Source organism: Mus musculus, chromosome 11 (assembly GCF_000001635.26).
Source record: "Mus musculus strain C57BL/6J chromosome 11, GRCm38.p6 C57BL/6J".
Classification (NCBI taxonomy): domain Eukaryota; kingdom Metazoa; phylum Chordata; class Mammalia; order Rodentia; family Muridae; genus Mus; species Mus musculus.
The window spans coordinates 3331207-3354752 of NC_000077.6; the positions used below are offsets into that span (position 1 = coordinate 3331207).

The following is a 23546-nucleotide window of genomic DNA, read 5'->3' on the forward strand; positions in this document are numbered from 1 at the left end:
TTTCCCTTTCCTTTCACACGAGTGGATGGAGTGGAATTCGTCTCTTCTACTCCCCAGAGTCTTACCCTTTTAAAGTCCGTTTGCTTTGTGTGGCAGGCGCACGAACCTCCCCTCTCCAGCCTCCTCCCGTGGCTCTCTGCTGAGGGGAGTGGGAGCTTAAGAGATGAGGCAGAGACCCTCAGCTGGGGTCTCTATTGGATCTTTTGCTTCCCTGAATCAAAGGCTTTTGTGGAATTCTCTTGGGAGCTGGCGGTGTCTGTTAAACTAGCAGAAAGTGGCTGTATTCGTAGAGAAGGGAACACCAGTTTATATAACATTGACTTCTCAACACTGGGATGACTTCCATGTCTGACTGCCCAGAACCAAACTCACCATCTCCACAGAAAGACCTTAGGGAGAAAGACCTTCTTGTACCTTCAAAGTGGTCCCAAGTCCAAGAATAACAACCCTTTGCAGTTGTGCAGCGATCTTAAGCTTTTTTAAAAGGAAGGAAGGAAGGAAGGAAGGAAGGAAGGAAGGAAGGAAGGAAGGAAGGAAGGAAGGAAGGGAAGGGAAGGGAAGGGAAGGGAAGGAAGAAGAAAGCTAAATCGAGTGTTGTGTGTGGACCAAACGCCGCCAGGGGCGTGACACTCTGAGGTACACAGGGCTTTCTCCCGCGGGGCCAGAGAAACGCACTAAGAGTCTCGGGCGGGTTCCTCTTCCTCATAGGCTGCTTCTGGGACAACGGCCACCTGTACCGGGAGGACCAGCCCTCGCCCGCGCCGGGTCTCCGCTGCCTCAACTGGTTGGCCGCGCAAGGCAGCCGCGAGTCGCTCACCGAGCCCAGTGAGTGTCCGCCGGGGAGGCGGGCGGGGTTGGTGGGCGGCGGCCGCGGCCCTTGACTCCTCTTCTCCCCACCTCAGGCCCGGGCAACCACAACTACTGCCGGAACCCGGACCAGGACCCGCGCGGGCCCTGGTGCTACATCAGCAGCGAGACCGGCGTCCCTGAAAAGCGGCCCTGCGAGGACGTGAGTTGCCCAGGTACTCGCCCTGGGACCACGGGTAAGGGACTCCAGCCCTGTGCGCCGAGCAGCGCTGCAGCGGTTACACCCGCCGCGCACGTGCGGCCGCTCGACGCCCGTCCCGCCCCGTCCCCACCCCCGCGCCGTCCGATTGGCCAGAGCTATCTCCAGGCAGCGGAGCTCAAAGCCCATTGGCCGCCGCAGCATTCGGAGTGAGCTCATCCTCTGCGAGCGCTTGTAAACAACGGTGGGAGGCAGCTTGCCTGCCTGTTCCGCCAAGCGCCCCGCCAGCCTTTACTGTGTAGCGGATGCTGTGAGCCAGGCCCCATGCTCACAGTCCCCGGGGAGAAGCTGTGTGAGGGCTCTGAGTCACCCAGAAGTTTGACCACCTGCCAAAGGCAATGGGTGTGTTCTGATTTGAATTCAAAGCTTTTAGACTTCAGAAAACTAAAATAGTTCTCTAGGATTAGATGAGGTGGTCAAGGTTAAGCACTTAACACTGGGATTGGCAGGAATCTTGTACGCAGTGTGGATTGTCTTCTGCTGTGAAGACCTGTGCAGTCTCTGGAGAAACCGCGTGGCAATCCCAGCAAGGTGTTGGAAGATCACAAAGACTGAAGCAGACAAGTGGGAGGCCAGAGAGAGGCTATTGTTTCTTGAGACCATTTCCTCACATTTGCCTTGTAATATCCCAGCATCCGTGCAGCCCTTTCAGGCCTGATTTTGCCCCTGGGGCAGGGGAGTTGTTTTCCCCCTTTCTGTTTTTGTGATAGGATCTCATTTTGCGGCCGGCTTGTTTGGCTGGCAGGGATTCACAGAGATGTTCCTTAATTCAGGTGTTCACCACCACTCCTGGCCTGGGGCAGGATTTGATATCAGTTTAGGGGAGCATTTTAGGGAAGACCCTTCCCGAAACATCCCCAACAGTCTTGTCAGGTTTGGCTGTAGAATGCACTTAGGACAGTCTTTGATGAGAGCTATTTCTCACCTCACCTCCAGAGACCACTTCCCAAGCACCACCGCCATCCTCTGCCATGGAGCTGGAAGAGAAGTCTGGTGCACCAGGTGACAAAGAGGCACAGGTGTTCCCTCCTGCTAACGCCCTACCAGCCAGGAGTGAGGCAGCCGAGGTGCAGCCAGTGATCGGGATCAGTCAGCTTGTGAGGATGAACTCCAAGGAAAAAAAAGACCTAGGAACTCTGGGTATGGCTACGTGGGATGGGGTTCCTCAGATGATATCATTGGCTGATTGTCCAGGGTGTGGCTAATGGGACCTGGTGTCCTGTCCTTTGCAGGCTACGTGCTGGGCATTACTATGATGGTGATCATCCTCGCTATTGGAGCTGGCATTATCGTGGGCTACACTTACAAGAGGTGGGTCCTTTCTCCTCCTGGATCTCTCGGGATAGGGCTAAGGAAGACATGAAAACAATATCACATCAGCTTCTTGGCGTCTTTCAAAAGGAAGTAAGGCATTGAATCAAAATCAGCTCAATAGTAGAGATTTGGTTTTAGTCACTGCCTGGTGATCTTGGGCCCTCAGGGCAAGGAATCCTCCTGTCTCAACCTCTTGGAAAATGGGATTTCTGAGCCCTTGTCATCATGCTCCGAAGGAAAAGAGATTCATTTTGTTGAGTTTTAAAATTTTGCTACTAAGATAGGTGTCCTGCTTCATACATACTCTAATCCCAGAACTCAGGAGACTGAGGCAGGAGGTTTACAAGTTTGGAAACTGAGGCTCTGTTTCAAAAAGACAAAAAAAAAAAAAAAAAAAAAAAAAAAAAGTAAAAAAGCAAAACATCTTTAATCTCAGCAGGCAGGAGGTGAGTTACCTCAATCTGTAAGGCAGAGTGAGACTGTGTGTCAAAACATTCCACTATTGAAAAAGGTCCCTAGCCCCTGGTCTTAGCCCCTGGTCTTGAAGTCTCATATTGGGGCTTAAATGTCATCAGTGGGGTGTCTTCTAGCGTAGGGAGAAGAAAATAAATCATTACAGAAGAAAACCCATTTGCCACTCCTTACAAGATATGAAAGTATAAGAGACTGCTTGGGAAGCAAGGACAAACTTGCAGCCCCATGGGACAAGTCTGTCATAATCAGTGACATGAATCAAAACCATTGTTACAACACTGAGTGTTCTCAGACAAAATCCGGGTATGAGTTCCAGCCCCAAGGACCAGCGCTATTTCTCTGCCAGGAGAAGCCTTCCTGTAAGGGAAGTGGCACAGTGGGCTGCGTTGTCCAGTTTTGGGAGCCACATCTAAAATGTGTTGAAGAGCCTCTCAGCCATCACTTTCTAACCCCGAGGCGTTCTTAGAGGTATTGAGTCAGCCACATTGTCGATGGAAAAGGGCAGGCGAGGCATTGCTTCAGCATGGCATGTTCTCACCTACTGCTATGCTATGCTCCGACGCTTGGCCTGCCCCAACCTCATTTTCTGTTTGAGTCTGGGTCTCATGTACTAGGCTGGCCTTGGAATCTTCATATATCGAGAACATGGCCTCAAACTCTTCATTGTGGTTGTTGTTGTTTGATGTTGGTGTTTGTTGGAGACAGGGTCTCAGTCACCCTGTAACTCTGGCTGTCATGGATCCCTCTAGACAGACCAGTCTGGCATTGGATTCAGAGAAGTGCCTGCCTCTGCCTCCTGGTTGCTAGGATTAAAGTGTTAAATCACCAAGCCTGGCTTCTTGCAGTCTGAATCCTGCTTCCTCCTCAGGAGAGCTAGATTCCAATCGATCTTATCAGATGAATGGCAGTTCTTTCCAGCTCTCAGATAAGGAAACTTGAGGCAAGAGAGAATAGGCGGCGGAGCAAGCTGCCTTCTACGTGGCCGGCTGGGCAGGCTGCTGCTTGTTACCCACCGGAAGCATTCCTGTTGGGGGAAGGTGTGTGGCTGCTTAGCTTGAGTGCATGGCGCACAGCGAGTGATCCATTAACAGCAGCTGCTGTGCTTGTCTATAGGCTGTGAGTACTTGACTACTTACCTTTTCTGGCCCTCAGTTTCTCTCTCAGCTGGGGAGTTAGGGATGGTGACTGCAGCCCTGCTGTTTCTGAAAAGGACGCTGGTGCTGTATTGCTTTCTTTTTCTTTTCTTTTCCTTTTGGTTTTTTGAGACTGGGTTCTCTATAGCTCTGGCTGTCCTGGAACTCACTCTGTAGACCAGGCTGGCCTCGAACTCAGAAATCTGCCCACCTCTGTCTCCCAAGTGCTGGGAGCAAAGGTGTGCACCACCACGCCAGGCTGCTCTGTTGCTTTCAATCCCAGCTCTACCATTCGCATGAACAGGTGATTTTACTTTATGGGTTTCTCTGATTTCCTGTGAGTCGGGAACCATGGACCTGTGGGAGCATCCCGACTAAGGGTGTGGTCCTCAGAAACATCGATGATTTGTAGGTCCAGGGACACCCACTTGTTCATTTAGAAACTCTGCAGAAAACAGTATAGTTCCTCTGCCTGTACAGTCCACTGACCCAGCCTGAGCGCTGAGACTCTCCCATGTTCCTCAGCCTCAGGACAGCATTTGGCCGCCTTCCCATCTTAGGACAGTTTCCAGACCTTCAGGAGCTTGATCTAGCTGCCCTCAATTCCAAGCTCAGCGGGTGCCCCGTGCAGAAGCCAGGTATTTTTCTTTTAGTTTTACTCTTTTAGGCTGTCATGGGTCTGCCACGTGACCTTGAGTGAACTTTCCGGTACATGGGGTGGGGGGTGGGGGAAGGCACTAAGTCACCAGATTCCCTGTCACCTCGGGACCACCCCTTTCCTTAGCAAATAGGCTCTGAGAACAACCTGTACAACAGGAAACCGCATGTGGTCTAGAAACAAGCTCCGAGCTTCCCTCTCCCCACCCAAAGGGAACAGATGGCAGGGCAAGAACTTTAAGTTGAGTGTCATTTCAGGCCACCCCTGCTTGGTAGGTATCGTGTCTGTTAAATGTTTCCCCTGCACAGACATTTATGTAAGCAGTCGGACAGCAATCAGATGCTAATCACAGTGGCCACTGTTGTCTGCATGCTTTCTTGATAAGTCAGGCCCTGCTGTATGCCTTCCTCGGTGATTATTAGCTCGTCGCCTCCCTTGAAGCTCTGATCTCAATGAGGAGCTGAGACCTAGAGGAGTTAAAATATATCATGTCCTTGGTACCCAGTCTAGACCACTTTGTGTGTGTGCGTGAGTGTTTCTTGTTTTGAGATAGGCTCTTAATCTTTTTTGTTGTTGTTGTTGTTTTGTTTTGTTTTTTGAGACAGGATTTCTCTGTATAGCCATGGCTGTCCTGGAACTCACTCTGTAGACCAGGCTGGTCTCAAACTCAGAAATCCGACCGCCTCTGCCTCCCGAGTGCTGGGATTAAAGGCGTGTGCCATCACAGGTTCTTACTCTTTAACCCAGGCTGGCCTGAAACTGTATGTGTGTGTGTGTGTGTGTGTGTGTGTGTGTGTGTGTGTGTGTGTGTGTGTGTGTAAGTATGTATGTATGTGGGGTTTGCCTGCATATATATCTGTGCACCCTGTCCTCAAAAGCCTGGGAAGGAACTGGACCGTCTGGAACTGGAGTTACGAATGAACCACCACGTGGGTGCTGGGAATCCAGTCTGGTTCCTCTGAAGGAGCAGCCAGTGTTCTGAGGCTGCTGTGCCAGCTCTCCAGCCTCTTTAAACAACACCTTTTTTATGTGGTGTTTTACTTGCATGTTTGTCTGCACTGTGGCCTTCCCAGAGGGTTGTGAGCTGCCATAGCTCTCTCTCTCTCCCTCCCTCCCTCTCCCTTCTTTTCTCTCCCCTTCCCTCTCTCCCTTCCTTCCTCCTCCCTCCCTCCTTTCTCCTCTCTCCCTATCTGCTCCCTCTTCCTCCTCTTCTCTCTCATTCATTCACTCTCCCCCCCTCTCCCTCTCTCTACCCCTTCTCTCTCCTTCATCAACTCCCCCCCTTCTCACACCTCTCCCCTCTCTCTCCCCTCTCCCCACCCCCAGCTTTATCAGAGAAAAAGAGATGACAATAGATGGGGCATGGGTATCTTGTGAGGATAGAGTCAGTGTGCACACACTCGGGTATATACTTGTGTGTCTGTACAGTAGCCTCCTACATACATAAAATAAATAAATCTGGAGTGAGAGCAGCAGTGAGGCACAGCACGGCTTTGGGTTTGGAAAAAGCCGCAGAGGCCTCTGCTGTTTCCACGCCTAGGGTGGTGTAGGAGGCAGGAGACAGGCACAGCTCTGATTCTTCACCTTCCTTCTCTCTGGCCAGCCCAGCTTGCACGTGGGCCCCAGAACAATTAGTGTGATTCCTGCAAGTCTTCAACTCTGTAATGTCCCGGGGCTTGGCTGATGAAGGGAGCTTCCCAGAGTTGGGAAGGGTGGGCAGGCACCACCGCTTCCTCCTTGGAAAGAATAGCTGAAGGTGGGGGTGGAAGGGAACTCAGTCTGTCCGGGCCTTTGTCCTGGTCACTCAGGCCATGAGGTGCAGCTAGGCAGGCGGCGGCTGGGGCTGCTCCCTGTCCCTGCTGAGTGCTGTCTTAGCTCTGCAGGGAGCTCTTAGTCTGATAAAAGGAGGGAAAACAGTAAGGCAACACCATCCCACCCCCACGGGAGAGAAGCTGAATCAGTGAGTAAGCCTTTGTTCTGTCTTGGCTGCCAGACAACAGCCAGACTGTCCCCTGCCCCCACACAGTGGGAGGGTGCTGGGCTGCCTAATGGTCACTTCACCCTGGCAGCCTCCATCTCCAGGATTCCTAGGTAGGCACGTGGGATGAGACATGCTTCCAGGCTCCTAAATGGATAAGGCTGATCCATCCAGACTAGTCACAGCGGCTGCTTCCTTCACCCTTAGTTGCTGTTCTAGCCCTCCGCTAATACAAACTGTTTTGACCCCTATAGACTTGTGAGTGGTGAAGCCTGCCTTACCAGCTGTTCATCACGGTACAGACACATGCTTCATAGGGTAGGGAGTGCAGGAAACCAGGCTTCTGCATGTAATAAATGGGCAGAAGTGAGGGCAGGGCCTGTGTAGTGTGTGGCGTCCATCAAAGGTGCAGTTAAAATGCTGCCTCTCTTCCAGGATGATGTGTCACTCCTGGTACCTCGATGGGTCTTCTGAAAGTGGTGGGTTCTTGGCTTTCTTTCTTCCTCCAGCCTTTTTGTAGATTTTGAATTTTAGCCTCTGGTAAAAGATGTTCCTTCCCACACCGGGTTTCTCTGTGTAGCCCTGGCTGTCCTGGAACTCATTCTAGATCAGGCTGGCTTTGAACTCACAGAGTTCCTGCCTCTGCCCCCTGAGTGCTGGGATTTAAGACCTCCACCACGACTTGAATGCATTATTTTTGTGAGTCACTGCTAGCTTGGGAACGAGGATCCCTTACTAAATCAAACCCAGACATTCCAAGTGTTTGCCTACATGAGCCATCTTGAAGAGCATGGCTTTATATTAATTATACAGATGGCAGTCAACCACAACTGATGGGTGACTGAGGAGACAAGTAAGGAAATGCTTAATCCAGAAGACCCTCTCTCTGTGATGAGTGTACCAGGTGGGAGTTGATATCCAGTCAAGATGCTAACGGGAGGCCGGGCGTGGTGGCGCACGCCTTTAATCCCAGCACTTGGGAGGCAGAGGCAGGCGGATTTCTGAGTTCAAGGCCAGCCTGGTCTACAAAGTGAGTTTAAGGACAGCCAGGGCTACACAGAGAAACCGTGTCTCAAAAAAAAAAAAAAAAAAAAAAAAGCTAACAGGAAGCATAGGCCAGGCCTGGGCTTGCATGTTGAGAAACTTGGTGCCCCAGGGGCTCCAGGGGGATGAGTTTATCAGCCTCTTGTGGCCTTACAATGGGGATTTGGGGATCAGATCATAAGTCACGTGGGGGAATCACAGACGGTCCAGGGCTCCAGAGATTATCATTCCCAACTCCTTATTTTAAGATGGTGAAATTAAGGCCCAGAGAGGAGGGTATCACTAAGTAAGATGAATAATTCTTGCCTTGGGTGGGTAATAGGAGAGGTCTTTTAAGGGCAATGAGGGTAACATTGCCGAGTGAGTCAGGACCGTGCCAGAGCAAGGCATAACCTAGATCATACAGCAGTTGCACTGGTTTTTGTGCAAGCCGCTTCAAAAGCATTTCACATGTGAAAAAACAGAGGCACAGAGAGCTGTCTTGCCAAGTGTTAAACACATAGGCTAGACTGGAGCTAGGATACACAGTAGAGGGAATTAGCTAAGAGGGTATTTAAATTGAGGCTCCTGTGAATTTGTCCTCCAGTATTTTTTTTCTTTAACTTTCATCAGTGCATATCATGTGATGGATACAGATGATCATAGCTATGTCCCTGAGATCTAACCCAGGCCCCTGTGTTTTGATTTAAACAAACAAACAAACAAACAATATTTTATTTCAGTTGCACTGGGCAGGTCTTGGCAAGGCAGGGAGCAAGTTCTCATGGAGGGAGAGAGGTTCCTACTGTACTTGCTGGGGATGAATGGGGTCCATACCACAGGATGGGCAGGGCCATCTTGGAGATGCAATGATCCTTGTTGCTTGGATGACTTCTTGCTGTTGTTGCTCTCGGGGTCAACATCTCTGTCACATTCTCCAGCACCATGTTGCAGTGGTGGCTGAAGTCCTTCACCTGGCCTGGGAGCTTACTGTTGCAAGAGATGATGAACACCAGTGTTCTTGAGTGACGGCATGAGCCGAGAGAGAGGGGGGCCTGTGCGGACTGACCTTGTCCTCGCACTTCTGCAGTCATCTGGCTCTTGGGTTTATTGAGATTTGTGGTGGAGGTTTCGCCAGAAGACCACTCCCACCTGCACTGCATTGCTTCAGCCTCTACTCCTGAGGCTTGTGTAGTTTTAATCACCCACTTGGTTCCTGTCACCTTCTGAGAGCAGAGCCCAAGTTGTTGGCTTCAAAGGATGTGCCCTGGGGTCAGTACTGGCTCTGGCGTGCAGTCTACTAGACATAGTGGAGGGGCAGGGCTCCCGTGGGAAGGGCCCACATGTGGAGTTAGAAGACCTAGGTTTGAATCCCTGTACCACCATGCCTTAGGGGTTGACTCTGCATCACAATTTCTCTTAAGAGCAGCCAGAGCCCAATGAACTTGTTAGAGTCTATCCTGTATCCCTTAAATGCTCTGGACTGGTTGTTGTTGTTTAACTTTTAAAAAAAGGTTTATTTATTTCATTTATATGAGTGCATTGTAGCTGTCTTCAGACACACCAGAAGAGGGTGTCAGATCCCATTACAGATGGCTGTGAGCCACCATGTGGTTATGGGAATTGAACTCAGTCAGTGCTCTTAACTGCTGAGCCATCTCTACACCCCACCCCCTTTTTAAAATAAAATAACTAAATCTTAGGCTGAACAGAGACTGAAGTGAGCTCTCTCTCTCTCTCTCTCTCTCTCTCTCACACACACACACACACACACAAACACACACACCCCTCAGGCATGGTGTGATTATTCTACATAAGCAGAACAGCAATGCAGCCCAAATAGGTCACAGAGTATCAGGAGAAATCAAAGACATTGACAAACTTGAGAGGTTTTTGATAGCCATTTTCATTGTTTGCCCTTGAGTCCTTTAATTTCTAGCCTGGGCTCCCACTTTCCAGGACTTTAGGATGAGAAGACAGTCTTTTGTTTTTGTTTTGTTTTGTTTTATTTTGGTTTTTTGTTTGTTTGTTTGTTTGTTTTGAGACAGGGTTTCTCTGTATAGCCCTGGCTGTCCTGGAACTCACTCTGTAGACCAGGCTGGCCTCGAACTCAGAAATCTGCCTGCCTCTGCCTCCCGAGTGCTGGGATTAAAGGCGTGCGCCACCATGCCCGGCTCGAGAAGACAGTCTTTTAAAACAAACAAAAATTTATTTTGTGGTGGAGAGGGTGCATGCCTGCTACTGCAGGTGTAGAGGTCAGAGGGCAACTTGTGAGATGTCACCTGTGACCTTACTCTTTTGAACTCAGGCTGTCAGGCTTGGTGGTTGGTGCCTTTTCTTGCTGAGCCATCTCGGCAGCCCAGGAAGGGCTTGGGTGAAGCATTTGGGTCTCTGGGACCCCTGGGATGATAACAAAGCCCTGTCTTACTTTGTTTCTTTCTTGTACATTATCCCTACTGAGTCCCATGCAGCAGCCACTCAAGACAGAGCAGCCTGCAGTGGGCAGCGCTGCCTGCGGAGTCTAAGGCTGCCTGATAGGATGGCTAATCAATGTCTTGGTCCTGGGCTGGTTTAGTCCTGACTTGGTCGGGTGACCTGCTCAGGCTTCACAAAGGCTAACTGAGCAAAGCCATGGTAGAAGCTCAACCTGATGCTTTCTTTTCCTGACAGGGGGAAGGACTTGAAAGAGCAACATGAGAAGAAAGCGTGTGAGAGGGAGATGCAGCGAATCACCTTGCCCCTGTCTGCCTTCACAAACCCCACCTGTGAGACCGTGGATGAAAACACCATCATTGTGCACAGCAACCAGACTCCTGCTGACGTGCAGGAGGGCAGCACCCTCCTCACGGGCCAGGCTGGCACCCCTGGGGCCTGAGCCCCTTCAGTGGGCAGGTGCCCATGTAAACACTGGTACAGGACAGGCCACCCTCCTGCAGTTGGGAGGAGCTACATTTTGTGTTGTGGTTAAAACCTTATCCCATTTTTCTTTTGGGGGGAATGTGACTCCTCATGACACAAGAAGATGCAGGTAGCATTATGGGTGAGGGTGAGGAGGCTGGGTAGGGTCCTATCAACGCTCCTTTTCTATCCCTTGGAGCAGAATTTGCCTGCGGAGAGAGACTGGCACAGTAGCCACAGTGGTGCTGTGGCAAATAAGGGCTTCCACATTGCCTGGGCCAAGGAAAGACTGGGAGCTGGCTAAAGCTCTTCTGTCCTGTATACTGAAGAAGGTGGCCTCAGTCTCTGCTTTTCCATTCGTCATCCAGGAACTTGAGTGGCATATACTGTTATTCCTAGTTAAGGTCAAGCATAAAAAAAACTATATATATATAAATGAAAGAAATATTTAGGATGAAAGTCCCTTCTGACTTCTAAGAACCTGAAATGAATCTGCTTGCTGGCAGCGATGTGCCTTGACAACTGTGGGATAGGCCTGGGCCCGAGGGTCTCTTCCTATCTCGTAAGGAAAGGGAAGAATTGCACTAAACTTTCCACTTAGGTGAAGGACCCGCTTCTGCCTTCAGCCTCATGCAGCAGACCAGAATATCCAGACTGTCTTTTGGGGGCTGGATAGAGGAACCTCTCAATTTTGCGCTGATAAGAAAATAGCCAATTCATGGGAATTACACACTTGAGAGTGTGGTGACCCGCAGCTGAAAGGTGAGCTTGGAGACCAAGCCAGAAGGTTGGTAACATGCTGGGGCTTGCGTTGTAGTCCTGCCGGGCTTGCAGGCCAGTTCCTTCCATAGGGTTAAGATTAACTGGTACAAAACAATCACTGCACCACTGCGAAAGACCTGAAGGAGTTCCAGAAAGGGCAAAGCAGCTTCCCAGTGTCCTCCTGGCCTTGGCAGTGTCCCCAGCCAGGAGCCCTTCCACTCCCAACACTGGGAGCAGGCTTCACCAGGCTGCTCTCATAAGCCATTTGTTGAGGGGGCCTGGATCTCAGGGTTCCCATGGTGGTGGTGACTGTGGGAAGAGAGCAGTACTACTTCCTACTTTCCTATGAAAGTATTTCTCTGTATGTTTTATATACCTCATTCTGACACCTGTGTATGAACTATGGCAATTTGTTTTGCTTTTGACTTATATAAACACAAGACATGGTTTTACCTTGCACCTTTTTTGTGGTGATGAGGATGCTCCCCGGATACCTTTGCCTTCTTGGTCACTTCCCAGCCCCTGGGAGATCGTGATCACTGAGTTGTTAGAATCGGGACGTCAAGGTCACCATGACTATCTTAACGTTGAAGCCCTTCAGTTTCTTTCCAAGGTAGAGCAGGGAAGTTTTAGGATAAACCCTCTCAACAGCCTTTGCTGGGGGTTAGAGACAAAGGGGCAGTTGACAATTCTGTAGCAGCCAAGGGACAGAAAGGTAGGTGGGCTGCCTGGGGCTTGGTGGCTCTTGTAGGTTGTGCCCTGGGTTAGAAGGGCCGGGAAGGTGCAGGACTGGTGTCTAAGTTTTATTAGTTGACCTCAGCAGCAGATTGAGTTGTAGCCCAGCACTGAGAACCTCAGATGAGGTGTTTACTAGGGACTGTATTTTATTCCATTCTTGGTTTCTCTGTGTAATGGCTCAGGCTGGCCTCAGATACACCTGCCTCTGCTGGGACTAAAGGTGTGTGCCACCAACACTGCCAAACATACATTCTCTTAATCTAAAGTCTTCTACCACAGGACGCTTAGGAGACATTATCTTTACGTTTATATACAAAATGACTTCATTTTAGGGCCACAAAGCTATTAGACCTGGCTTTCAGTGCTTTAGCCATAGCTGGCCCAAAATTCACTCGACAGACTTAGGCTGGCCTTGAACTTGGTTCCCCAGCCTCTGTATCTTGCGTGTAGACTTATAAACACACACTTCCACACTTGGCAGAGGCTGTGGGGCTTCTTTTTCTCTTTCTTTGGTGCCCAGGATCTTACCAAACATTGGCATTATTGGGCCAGTGGTCGGTGCAACAGCTTTGGAAGCAGAAGGCCCCTGAGGACTGGGTAAGCAGCTGAGAACCTGATAGCTTTGCGGGTCTAAGATGAGGTCATCGGCTGCTCCTCAGAGGGGCTCCGGTGGATGCATATGATCTCTGAAGGGTTGTTGTCCAGGTGAGGGGATTAAACTTGAGACAGAATTTCCTGGTAAGTTATATGAAAGTGGCCAGCAGACCATGTTTCTTTAAAACACTTTAAAATGGGAATTTATGTACCCAGAGCATGTCTGTGTACCATGTATGTGCAGGAGCCCACAGAGGTGAGATGAGGTAGAGTACCCCTAGAACTGGACGTACAGATGTTAGAGAGCCACCACGTGGGTGCTGGGAACCAAACCCTGGTCAGACCGTGATTATCCATCCTGTCCTCCGTGTTTAAGTCAGGCCCTAAGTCACTTTGGCACTCTCTGTCATCTCTATGTTAACTGCTTAATTTATTTAGTCTGCTTCATGGCCTAGTGCAGGCCCCACTCCCACACTTGCTGGGGACAGTGCAAGCATACTCAGTCAAGGACGCTGAACCATGCCCATCGGGAGTTCAGGATTCCCTCTGCAGCAAGTGTGCAAACTCCACACGCAAGTACAGTCTACACAGCAAGAAAAGTGGCCAAAGACTTCCCATCCCATAATTCATTTCGTCTATGTACAAAATATCTCACATATCACCCCAGAGATAAAAGCTAATAACAGCAACCACTCTTCCTGAATCCCCCCACCAGTACAACCCATCACATGTATTTATAACCAAACCCATTCCCAATTTGTTAAACATGGCGTGAGCTCCCGCTTAGATGACAAACCTTGGTGAGCTACAGAGTCCCTGGACACCTGGCAGCCAGGGGTAGAAAGTGCCCCCATAGTTGCCCATGCCCATGGCCCTCGAGTGTGGCTCAGGAAGCAAGCTGGACCAGCAACAAAAAGAGGTAGAATCTACAAGGCCCAGCTCAGGGTGTTCTTTTCCTATCTCAGTTTGGGGACTCAGCAGCCACCAATGCCTGTCCCACATTGCTGCCTGGCCCAGACATTCTAGAGGATGTGCAGTAGCTGCCACAAGGGTGCAAAGAAATTGATGGGACCCCCTTCTCTCTGCTTAGACCCAAAGTCTGAGGCAAACCAGGCTGGCATCCAGAACCCATGTACTGTTAGGCAACATGCTGAGCTTTTGACTGAGCCCACCAGCCTGGATACAGGGCTTTTAGAGGGCAGGGCCTGTTTGCAGCCCCAGTTTCTTTGGTGTTTTTGTGAGTGACTGCTTGTTGAGACAGGATGCTGAAGTGGAAACTCCCCATGCACTGATGTGGTCCCTGGGCTGTGAGCAGAGACCAGTCCTTTGTTGGATTCTGTAGGTTTTACCACATACTAAGACTCTTTAAAACCTGCTCCAAAGGGCATGGCCTGGGATGGAGGAGAAATCGCTACTGTCATTTCACATGCTTTGAAGGTTCCCCGTTTCTGTAACTCATACTACCGCTTCAAGTCCTGCACCTTGCTGAGCCAGACTCCAGAGCCCTCAGGCCAGTTCACTCCGTCATCTTGCCCAGCAGGCCCAGATCATGTTGATTAGTGTAAAGCTACAGCCTCCCAGAATCTCAATCCACAGAGGTCCCAAGTAGTCCCGAGTAACAGACTCTTGGTCTATAATCCAGGCTCTTTTATCCTCTTCACAGCTTTCAGGTGAGTGTTGGATTTACAGATAGAAACTAGGCCCCCAAAACTTGCGGAGAATTTTTTTCCCTGCACCCAAGTGCCTCCTGGGGAGGTAGTAGGGATGGCTTGTTGTGCCTCTAAGCAAGCCTTCAATCCACAGGAAACCTAGGCAGTCCTGCTCACAGCAAGGACAGCGTGCAGAGGGGGCAATGCTGGCTGTGGAATGTCCCCCTGCAGGGGGAGGGACCAGGGCTAGGGTGGCGAGTCCCGGGTTAGGCCATACTCCATGCTCACAGTGTGGTCCAGGTCTTCCAGCTCTGCTGGCAGTGGGATGGCCAGCTCCCCCAAGAACAGGGAGAGCGCCTCGAACGAGTCCTCCAGCTTTGAGAATGCCGGTCTGCAGAGAGAAGGGACACACAGACGTGAGCATCCAGAGCTGAGAACTGAACCCATGGCCCCATTCATTCCACACATTCTATTGTGGATCCACACACCGTGCCCAGATTTTCTTTAAAAACAAAACAAAACCAAACCCCACTGCTCTTCTATCTTGTCCAGCCCCCTTGCTTCTGAGCTGCCCCTGTTCCCTAATGTGGCTGTCGGAGATGTCAGGGGCTTGAGTGGTTTAGCAGTTTACTCTGGCGCTCAAGGATTCAACTGCTCATCCAGGGAAGGGCAGGGGTTGATCTAAAGCAAGCGTCTCGGGCCAGAGTGCTGTAAGGTGGGAGGAAGAGGTGAGACACCAACCTGCTTTCAGGCTCTAGTTTGCAGCAGATAGCAGCCAGGGGGAAGAAGGCTGGGGGACAGTCTGTTGGGACAAACTTCTCCCAGAAAAGCTTAACATTGAGGCCAAAGTCCAGTGTGCGGGGCAGGCAATCAGGATCCGCATATACCTGCCCAATGATCTGCAGGCAAAAAGAGGGATGGTCAGGAAGGACTACAGAGGCCAGAGACAGGAGGGAGGGTTGCTCTTATAGACAGATACGCAGGGCAGCAAAACCTCAAGTTAGAGGGGCAGCCCTGTGCCCCACCTCCCTTCCCATGCTAATCTAGACCCCTCTCTAGAGTCCGGATACTGAGGAGGGCTCAGAAGAGGCCTCCCTGCAGCAGAAGCAATGCTGGTAACTGGTACCTGAAAACTAGAAGCTTCCACTTACCCTACCCTGCCCATATCCCGTTACAGCTATGTCCTCTACCGGGTCAAGGTTCCGGGTCAAGGCTCTACAAGGGGAGGGACTGGGTTTGACTGATGTCTGAAACCCTTTGGCTGCCATCACCTTAATTTTCTATAGGTGACAGATATTCTATTGCAGTCTACTGAAGGAAGCTACTTCGTAAAAAATACTTGAATTATTCTAACCATCGTGTGTCTCTCCTGTCCCTTATAATTTTGTAAGAGTGAGAAAAGGTTCTCAATGTGTCTACGTGACTCAGGGCTTTGAGAGATACTGGGCTGGGCTGCAGCCTAACCACTGAGTTTGTGGCAAACTGTTCACTTGTAAGAGAGAAACCCAGATCTCAGGGAGGGAGGGAGGGCTCCTCGGGTATCTGAGCCCGAGCTTACCTCACAGAGAACGATCCCAAAAGAGAAGACATCCACCGTCTCATCGTAGCTCTTGCCTTGGGGAAGAGAGGGAAGCAGCTTTCAGGTGGCAGAGCCAAGAACTAGGGCTTCAGCAGCCCCAAAGGTGCCCAGGGTGGCCACTGACTGAGTGTCATAAAGAACTACACCCAGGTTCAGGATCATCTAGACTGACCATGAGCCAGGGTTAGCCAGCATCCACCAGGGGGCACCATACTTCAGCTCTTGATCTGGAGATGGAAGGCGAAGGCTAGAGAACTCGGAACAGCCTGGGCCATTTGGAGACAAAAGATCCCTAGAGCTTACCAGCCACCCAGGATGGCTTGCTGCTTTCCCAGCTGTGATTAAAAGTTTATGAGGCCTGGCCTGGCCAAGCCTGAAAGATCATCGGCCTCCTCTGAGTGCCTGTCCCTGTCACAGGCCTCCCCAGCTTACAGCACCTAATTTAAGACATGGCTTCTGTCTTCCCTCTGGCTCTTTTCCCTCCATGGATTTTGAACTTACCATTCAGCATCTCGGGGGCCATCCAGTAGGGGTTTCCCACCACAGTGTAGCGCTTTTTGCGGTCACTCTTGCGTAAGGTGCGTTTCTTGGTGGTGGCCTTCTCTACTGGAGGCCTTTTCCTCTCTTCTACTATAAGCCGTGACAGCCCAAAGTCGGCTACTACCACTGTCTTGTCCTAGTAGGACAAGGGCTAGGTCAGGACCCGGTGGGGGGGGGGGGGCTTCTCTAACCTGTCCCTGGGGTGTAGGCAAAGGCAAGAGAGGCCACCTTCAAGGGGAGTGAAGAGGAGAGGAGAGTCACACCAGAAAGTTCTCCTGGGAGGCAGTGGCTGGGCCTTTGTTGGTTTTTTCTTTCAGTCTGGTATCTGCCCACAGATTCCAAACTAAAGGGGGAGGAGCCTCAGGGAAGTGACCTGCAGAGTGCACTTCAGGTGACTTAGGATTTCTTGTCTATCTTCAGCCCTTTGTCTTGTTCCTAACAAGGACTTGTAGTTGCCAGAATAGGTTAAGAGAAAAGGTCAGGCAAAGGCAGTAAGGGAAAGGGAGGAGCTATGGGGCAGTGGTGTGAAGAGGGACTACTGTAGAGGGAAGCTGGCAGGAGACACAATGCTGGAACAACTCTAACTAAGGGCTGTCTGAGGAACCCTGGCCCCATGCTACCTATGTGGATTAAAGACCCTGCAGCCCGTCCACGTTGTAAAGTGGGATCAGCAAACTGTTTTAGGGGCCTGTTCCAAGGCAAGAGCTCTTCACAGACAAGGAATTCAGCCCCCATCCACACCCAGACTCCTGCCTGCCAGACAGGAGAGCTAATCCCTTCTAATAATAATCACCTCAAGGGCTGCTCCTGGGGAGGTGAAATTGTTCCTGCATGTGTGTATCTGAGAGCTTCCATAAGATGGGGATGGCAAAAGGCACTTGAAGGTAGCAGAAAGCCCAAAATAGATCCTATAGATGGTGTGTTTGGTCTGAAGCCAGAGGGATAGCCCCAGGCATCTCAGGCCAGCACAGTGGGACGTACCAATTTGATGAGACAGTTGTGTGAGTTCAGGTCCCGGTGGATGATGCACATGGAGTGTAAATAGGCCTGTAACAGAAGCAGGAGCCATGGAGCCTCTTGGCCCAGGCCACGCCCATCCTGCTGCCCCTCCCCCAGTCCCAGCTACTCCTGTCTTCTAGGCCAAGCCTGTTTAGCTTCCCATCCCCACCCCCAAGCCACGCTTGTGTCCTAACACCAACAGAAAACTGCCAGTTCCTGCCCAGGTTTTCCCACTGTCTCCACCTCTACTGGCCTCTGAGTCTCCCATCCTTGAGGCAATCTAAAGTGAGCACCCTCAAACACACTGCTCCCCCTGGCCCCTCCAGAGTCAGGCTTTAGCCCCTTTGGGAAAGCAATGACCTCCTGACTCACCTCCCCTGACACACCCTCCTCCTCTGCCTGTACTTCAGCCCCTCCCTCTTCCTGTCCAGCCATTTCTAAACTATTTTTACTAGACATTCCCGTGTCACTCTTAGGAGCTTACTTTCTCAGTCTTTCCTTTCCCCGTAGATGGGGAAGGTGACACTGCCCTCTTCCTAGCCCCCTGTACTACTTCACTGTTCCTAGGCCCACAGAGTTTTTCCTATAGCTGTAACCCAGCCTGGCTGCCTGCCAACCCCTCCTCAAAGGCTGTCATACCTCCCCCATGTACCCTCTTTCCTGAGACCCCTGTGTGTTGCTTCTGTTCCAGCCCCCACAGGGCCATCCCTTTGCAGAGCCATCTTCTCCTGTGCTGGCCATCGCTGCCTGCACAGCTCTGGCTCACTTTCTCTTTACAGAGCTGGGTGACCTCTGGCAAACTCCTGGCAAGCCCAGGACCCAGCCCTTCCTCTTCTACCTCACTTCTTCACTGTGAACAGAGGTTCCTGGAGGAATGAGCACAATCCTGGGTGCAGCCCCTCCCTCCGCGAAGTGACTGCTCCACACAGCAGGCACTGTGCTTCACTAGTTGTGAGGATGGCTAGACTCATTCCCACAATGCACCCAATAGGAACTTTAGTCTACTACTGGCTCATTCTTCAGCATTCACCTAAACATGTCCTCCTTCCCGCCTCACCTAGAACACATGTCCCCCTTCCCACCTCACCTAGAACACATGTCCCCCTTCCCGCCTCACCTAGAACACATGTCCCCCCTTCCCACCTCACCTAGAACACATGTCCCCCTTCCCGCCTCACCTAGAATACATGTCCTCCTTCCCGCCTCACCTAGAACACATGTCCCCCTTCCCACCTCACCTAGAACACATGTCCCCCTTCCCACCTCACCTAGAACACATGTCCCCCCTTCCCACCTCACCTAGAACACATGTCCCCCTTCCAGCCTCACCTAGAACACATGTCCCCCCTTCCAGCCTCACCTAGAACACATGTCCCCCTTCCCGCCTCATCTAGAATACACTGCCCCCCTTCCCGCCTCATCTAGAATACACTGCCCCCCTTCCCACCTCATCTAGAATACACTGCCCCCCTTCCCGCCTCATATTCGGTAGGTAAGGTCCCACTGCACCTGAGCACCTCTTTGACAGAAAGGTCAGGGTACACTGAGCTATGGTTTGCCTTGTTCATGCCATTTGGTGTTAAAGAGATTTGGAGTCCTTTGAGAATAGAACTGTTGACTGAAAGAGAGGAGCTAGCCAACTACTAGCTTGGTACTGAAAGAAATTTAGTAGGCAGCTGCTGAATGTCCCAGCCCCCATGATGGGTCTCTTGTCTTCCAGAGCAGCCTGCAATCCCTGCACCTCACTCTACACATGCGCAAGACTGCTGGTAGGACTCACCATTCCAGAGGAGATGCCTTTGGCAAACCTGACCTTCTGTTGCCAGGGGAACGGGTCCTGCAGGATAGGAGAATGTCCATAAGAGGAGTCCTTCCCAGCTTTTGGTCTAGACTCCATTCCAGTCTCTCCCAGTATACACCACTGATGGCAAACAAGGTCCCTCTAACCCTCAAGGTTCCAGAGTAATGAGCACAGGTGTCCCTCTGATAACCCACCAAGGCTCTTCCTGACTGTGGGGTCACGTGCTTACCACACTGCGCAGGAAGTCTTTGAGTGTGCCTCCCTCGATGTACTCGGTCAGCAGATTCAGCTTCTTGTCCTTGTACAGAACTCCGATGAACTTGAGCACATTAGGGTGGTCCAGGCTCCGCATCACTTTCACCTGGTGGAGGGAGACAAAGTGAGTACATCCTCACAGGTTTTGCACACTGGGCCCTGGTTTTCTAGGATGTACTCTAGAGAGCCAGGCGGGAGGGCCCAAGAGTGAGATGGAGGCCTGTGGTGGTGCTGCCGAGCGGGAAGCCCCACCTGACCCACTGCAGTTGCCCCAATGTCCCCTGCTGCAGCTACCTAAGGAGCAAGAGGCAGTACAAGTGAGATGTTCATGGATGGGGCATCTGTTCCCTGGAATTCCACTTGAGGATATTTGGTGGTGACCATAACAGCATGTATTACAGTGGTACGTGTATACCATCACCCCTGAATCTCACCTTAGACTGGCCTGTAGTGTCCTTAGTAAATGTGCACTCAACATATGTACTGTAAATTAGAGGAGTCCCTTGAGCTGATGGAGCCAAGGCTGGCCTTGAAGTCAGAGCTCCACCTGCCTCTGAGGGTACTGAGATTAATGGTGTGCATTATCACAACAGAATCTCTGCCCAGGTTTTAAGATATTGGCTGAGGGCTGGGGAGATGGGGAGAGCACTGGCGGCTCTGCTCTTCTAGAGGACCTGGGTTTGATCACCAGCACCCACATGACTGCTCATAACTACCAATAACTCTAGTCCCATGGCCTCTCCTGGTCTGCAGATATACATGCAGACAAAACACCATACACATAAAAAGTCAAGAATAATCATGAAACTTGAAAAGAATGAGACAAAATAAACCTTCAGGTTTTTTTTTTTTTTTTTTTTTTTTATTTATTATATGTAAGTACACTGTAGCTGTCTTCAGACACACCAGAAGAGGGAGTCAGATCTCATTACGGATGGTTGTGAGCCACCATGTGGTTGCTGGGATTTGAACTCAGGACCTTTGGAAGAGCAGTCGGGTGCTCTTACCTGTTGAGCCATCTCACCAGCCCAACCTTCAGGTTTTTTAAATAAAATAAAATAAAATAGCAGCTGAAACAAGATTTCTACTGGGTCACTTCCTAGCTCAACCCTTATTCATTCATTCATTCATTCATTCATTCATTCATTCATAATTTACTGTATGTGTATGAGTGTTCGGTTCCACGTGAGTGTGAACCACATGCGTGCCTGGTGCTGGAGCAGGTCAGGGTGGGTCAGAACTGGAGTGATGGGATGGTTTTGAGCCACTATGTAGATGCTGTGAACAGAACCCAGGTCCTCTGCACTGGCGATATGTACTCTTACCTGCTGAGCCATTTGACTGGCCTCGCCCCACTTTTATTTTCTATTTTGAGACAGCCTCATTCTGTTGCCTAGGCTAGCCTTGAACTTCCAGCCCTTGAACAGAAATCCTCCTGCCTTAGTCTCCACAGTAGCTCCAGAGGGACAGGACTGGGCCACTAGGCCTGGCAGCAAGTTTTCTTTTCACTTTCTTTTCTGAACAGGGTCTCACTGAGTGGCCACATCTGGCCTGGGTTCACACGATCCTCTTGTTTCAGCCCTTCAAATATTGTCTGCGGAAAAGTCCAAGGCCACGTCTCACCTCAGTCAGGAAAGTCTTCTGGGTTTCCTCATCACAGCGGATCAACTCCTTCATGACCATCACTTTGCCTGTGGCTTTGTGAGTCACCTACGGAAGGACAAGGGTGAACAGCGCAGAGACCAGAGACAATTCTGGCACTCTGTTTGGGACAACCTGTGGGCTAAGGGAGTCGCTCAGTGGTAGAGAACTCGGCTGACATGCTCAAAGTTCCGGGTTTGACCTCCAGCACCAGAGGGAGGAAAATAAGAAAAAGCAAAGGAAAAATAAAAACCTTTGCAGTGTCATGCCACTCCTTGGAGGACAGACTAACCAGAGACCATGTGTGGAAAACAGCACGGGGCACAGGGGACGAGGAAGGAAGTGTATCTTCTCCCCTAGAATGCTGGGGCATGCAGAAGGGCAAGCCAGGACGCTAAAAACGGAAACTAGGAAGGATTGGGAGGGTACGCTGCCAAGTCAAGAGGGCCCTGCTCATCTGGTACAGGAGTGAATCTCCTGGGTGGACAGAGTCTGGGGGCAGGGTGTCAGTACCACATGCACCCGGGAGCTGGATGGGTCAGAGGTGAGCCTTCCATCCCTGCTGCCTGGAAAGCTGATACACAGGCTTACCTGACCCCCCTCCCAGCTCTCAGCAGAGGAGGAGGAGAGAGAGAGAGAAAGATTAGTTCCTGAGCTCACCAGGGTAGCAGGGGCCTTCACCTTGTACAATGCCCTGCAGCCTGGAGCCTGTGGGCATCTAGCACAGCCTCACTGACTGGTGGCGTGAGGGCCAGGGACGTGGACCCTAACCTGAGCTTCCAGAGCCACTCACTACATCACTCACAGCCAGGAAGGAGGCCAGCGTCTGCATTCATGCCTGATGACTAGAGCTGTATCCCAGAACTCATGTAAAGATAGGAGAGAGCAACCCCTCCGAGGTGTCCTCTGGTGCCACCCAAAGGAAGGTGGTGGTAGCAGAGCGTGCAGCGGCTGCTTCCGGTGCTCACCTTGATGGCCTGCCCAAAGAAGCCCTTCCCCAGGACCTCCCCGTGGATCAGGTCGCAGGGCCGGAAGATCTGCTGGGAGTAGCTGCTAGAGCAGCGGAGGGATTCTGAGCGGCTTATGTCCCGGCTGAGGAGCAGGGGCTCCTTGGGGGAGCTGGGGCCCGGAGACTTGGAGATGCTGTTACTGCGCCTGAGGATGAAGGAAGGGTTAGAGCAGGCAACACAGGGCGCCGGGAGGGAGGCTGGGGGCACCTGGTCATTCCAGCAGTTACAATTTGAATCCCGGGGTGGGGGGTGGGGGGAAGGGTTCTTAATCAGACAGATGTACTCTTTGGAAGCCAGGAAATCAGGAGACTGGAGGTGAATCTCAGTGGGGAGGTGTCTGCCCAGCATGTGCGCCACCATGGATCCCATCCTGCACTGAGGAGTGCGGGGAAGCAGGTTGGGGGCCCATGGACTGAGCACTTCAGATCAGGATGATCAGAGTCTACCAGCTCACGATGCTCCAGACATAGCAGCACTGCAGGCAGCAATCCACTACCTTAGACTGTTTCCAGCCCCACAGCTGCTTGACTCAAGGTACCATACAGTGACAGAGGACTCCATCACAGAAGGGGCAAATGGCATCGTAGACCCAATTTTGAATGAATGTGTACTGGCTTACATTTCAAGATAATAAACATACATGATTTTTATGGCAATCAAGCTGCTGTGTTTACATTTGCAAAAGCAACCAGTTACAGTTTATGTATGGTTGGTGACTTTTTTTTTCGAGACAGGATTTCTCTGTATAGCCCTGGCTGTCCTGGAACTCAAGAGATCTGCCTGCCTCTGCCTCCCAAGTGCTACGATTAAAGACACGCGCCAGCACTGCCCGGCGTCTGTCCATCACTTCCTTTACCAACTTTTTTGTACACTTACTTGGCCCTGCTTGTTTCCAGGCCCCCCTCCCTTCCTCCATGATGGATTTTAAAGCTTGCTGACATTACAATTTCCAGTCAAGTTCAAGTTGAGTGGATAAAGCCCACGCTTTTGTTTTGGTGTATGTGGATATTGTTAGAGAGGGAGAGAAAACATGTGTGCATGTACAGATGTGCATGTGTGCTTGTGTAGACATGCAGAGGCAGTGGAGGAAATCAGTTATTCTATGCCACTTTCCACTTTACTCCCTTTAAAGATCTCTCCCTGAACCTGGAGCTAGGCTGGCAGCCAGCAAGTACCATTAATCCTCCTGTCTCCACTCCCCAGTGCTGGGTTATAGGAACGTGTACAGCCATGCCTCTCTTTTGACATGAGTACTAGGGGTCCAAGTTATCCTGTTAGCTTAGCAAGTAGTCTGACCACATCCCCAGCCTGATCCTCTCTATTCTGAGACAGCATTTACTGTCTAGCCTGGTCTTGAACTAAATGGCAATCTTCCTGCCTCAGCCTCTGGTGTGTTGACATTTTTTTTTTTTTAAGCCGGGCATGGTGGCGCAC

General features: G+C 51.0%; 2 protein-coding genes across 16 annotated transcripts in view; one reads left to right on the top strand and one right to left on the bottom strand.

The window, feature by feature from the left end:
• Nucleotides 1-11765, top strand: part of Pik3ip1 (phosphoinositide-3-kinase interacting protein 1) — a 23731-nt gene extending 11966 nt beyond the window's left edge. The window contains exons 2-7 of one of the 4 annotated variants that reach the window (XM_006514615.4): nucleotides 709-825; nucleotides 903-1043; nucleotides 2003-2206; nucleotides 2299-2377; nucleotides 4513-4625; nucleotides 10317-11765. In XM_006514615.4, the coding sequence (XP_006514678.1) occupies nucleotides 709-825; nucleotides 903-1043; nucleotides 2003-2206; nucleotides 2299-2377; nucleotides 4513-4625; nucleotides 10317-10330 (668 nt within the window). In that variant the 3' untranslated portion in view covers nucleotides 10331-11765. The remainder of the gene's footprint in view (nucleotides 1-708; nucleotides 826-902; nucleotides 1044-2002; nucleotides 2207-2298; nucleotides 2378-4512; nucleotides 4626-10316) is intronic. The other 3 variants (XM_006514616.4, XM_006514614.4, NM_178149.4) reach the window with 3 other exon arrangements.
• A 325-nt stretch (nucleotides 11766-12090) lies between these two features.
• Nucleotides 12091-23546, bottom strand: part of Limk2 (LIM motif-containing protein kinase 2) — a 65980-nt gene continuing 54524 nt past the window's right edge. For 3 of the 12 annotated variants that reach the window (XM_006514548.3, XM_030245609.1, XM_006514552.4), the window contains 10 exons: nucleotides 22071-22257; nucleotides 21694-21711; nucleotides 21085-21171; nucleotides 19436-19567; nucleotides 19186-19242; nucleotides 17388-17453; nucleotides 16368-16542; nucleotides 15846-15901; nucleotides 15029-15186; nucleotides 13048-14678 (listed from right to left, as the gene is read on the bottom strand). In XM_006514548.3, coding sequence (XP_006514611.1) covers nucleotides 14534-14678; nucleotides 15029-15186; nucleotides 15846-15901; nucleotides 16368-16542; nucleotides 17388-17453; nucleotides 19186-19242; nucleotides 19436-19567; nucleotides 21085-21171; nucleotides 21694-21711; nucleotides 22071-22257 — 1081 coding nt within the window. In that variant the 3' untranslated portion in view covers nucleotides 13048-14533. Of the gene's footprint in view, nucleotides 14679-15028; nucleotides 15187-15845; nucleotides 15902-16367; nucleotides 16543-17387; nucleotides 17454-19185; nucleotides 19243-19435; nucleotides 19568-21084; nucleotides 22258-23546 lie in introns of all 12 variants that reach the window. The other 9 variants (NM_010718.4, NM_173053.2, NM_001034030.2 and 6 more) reach the window with 6 other exon arrangements.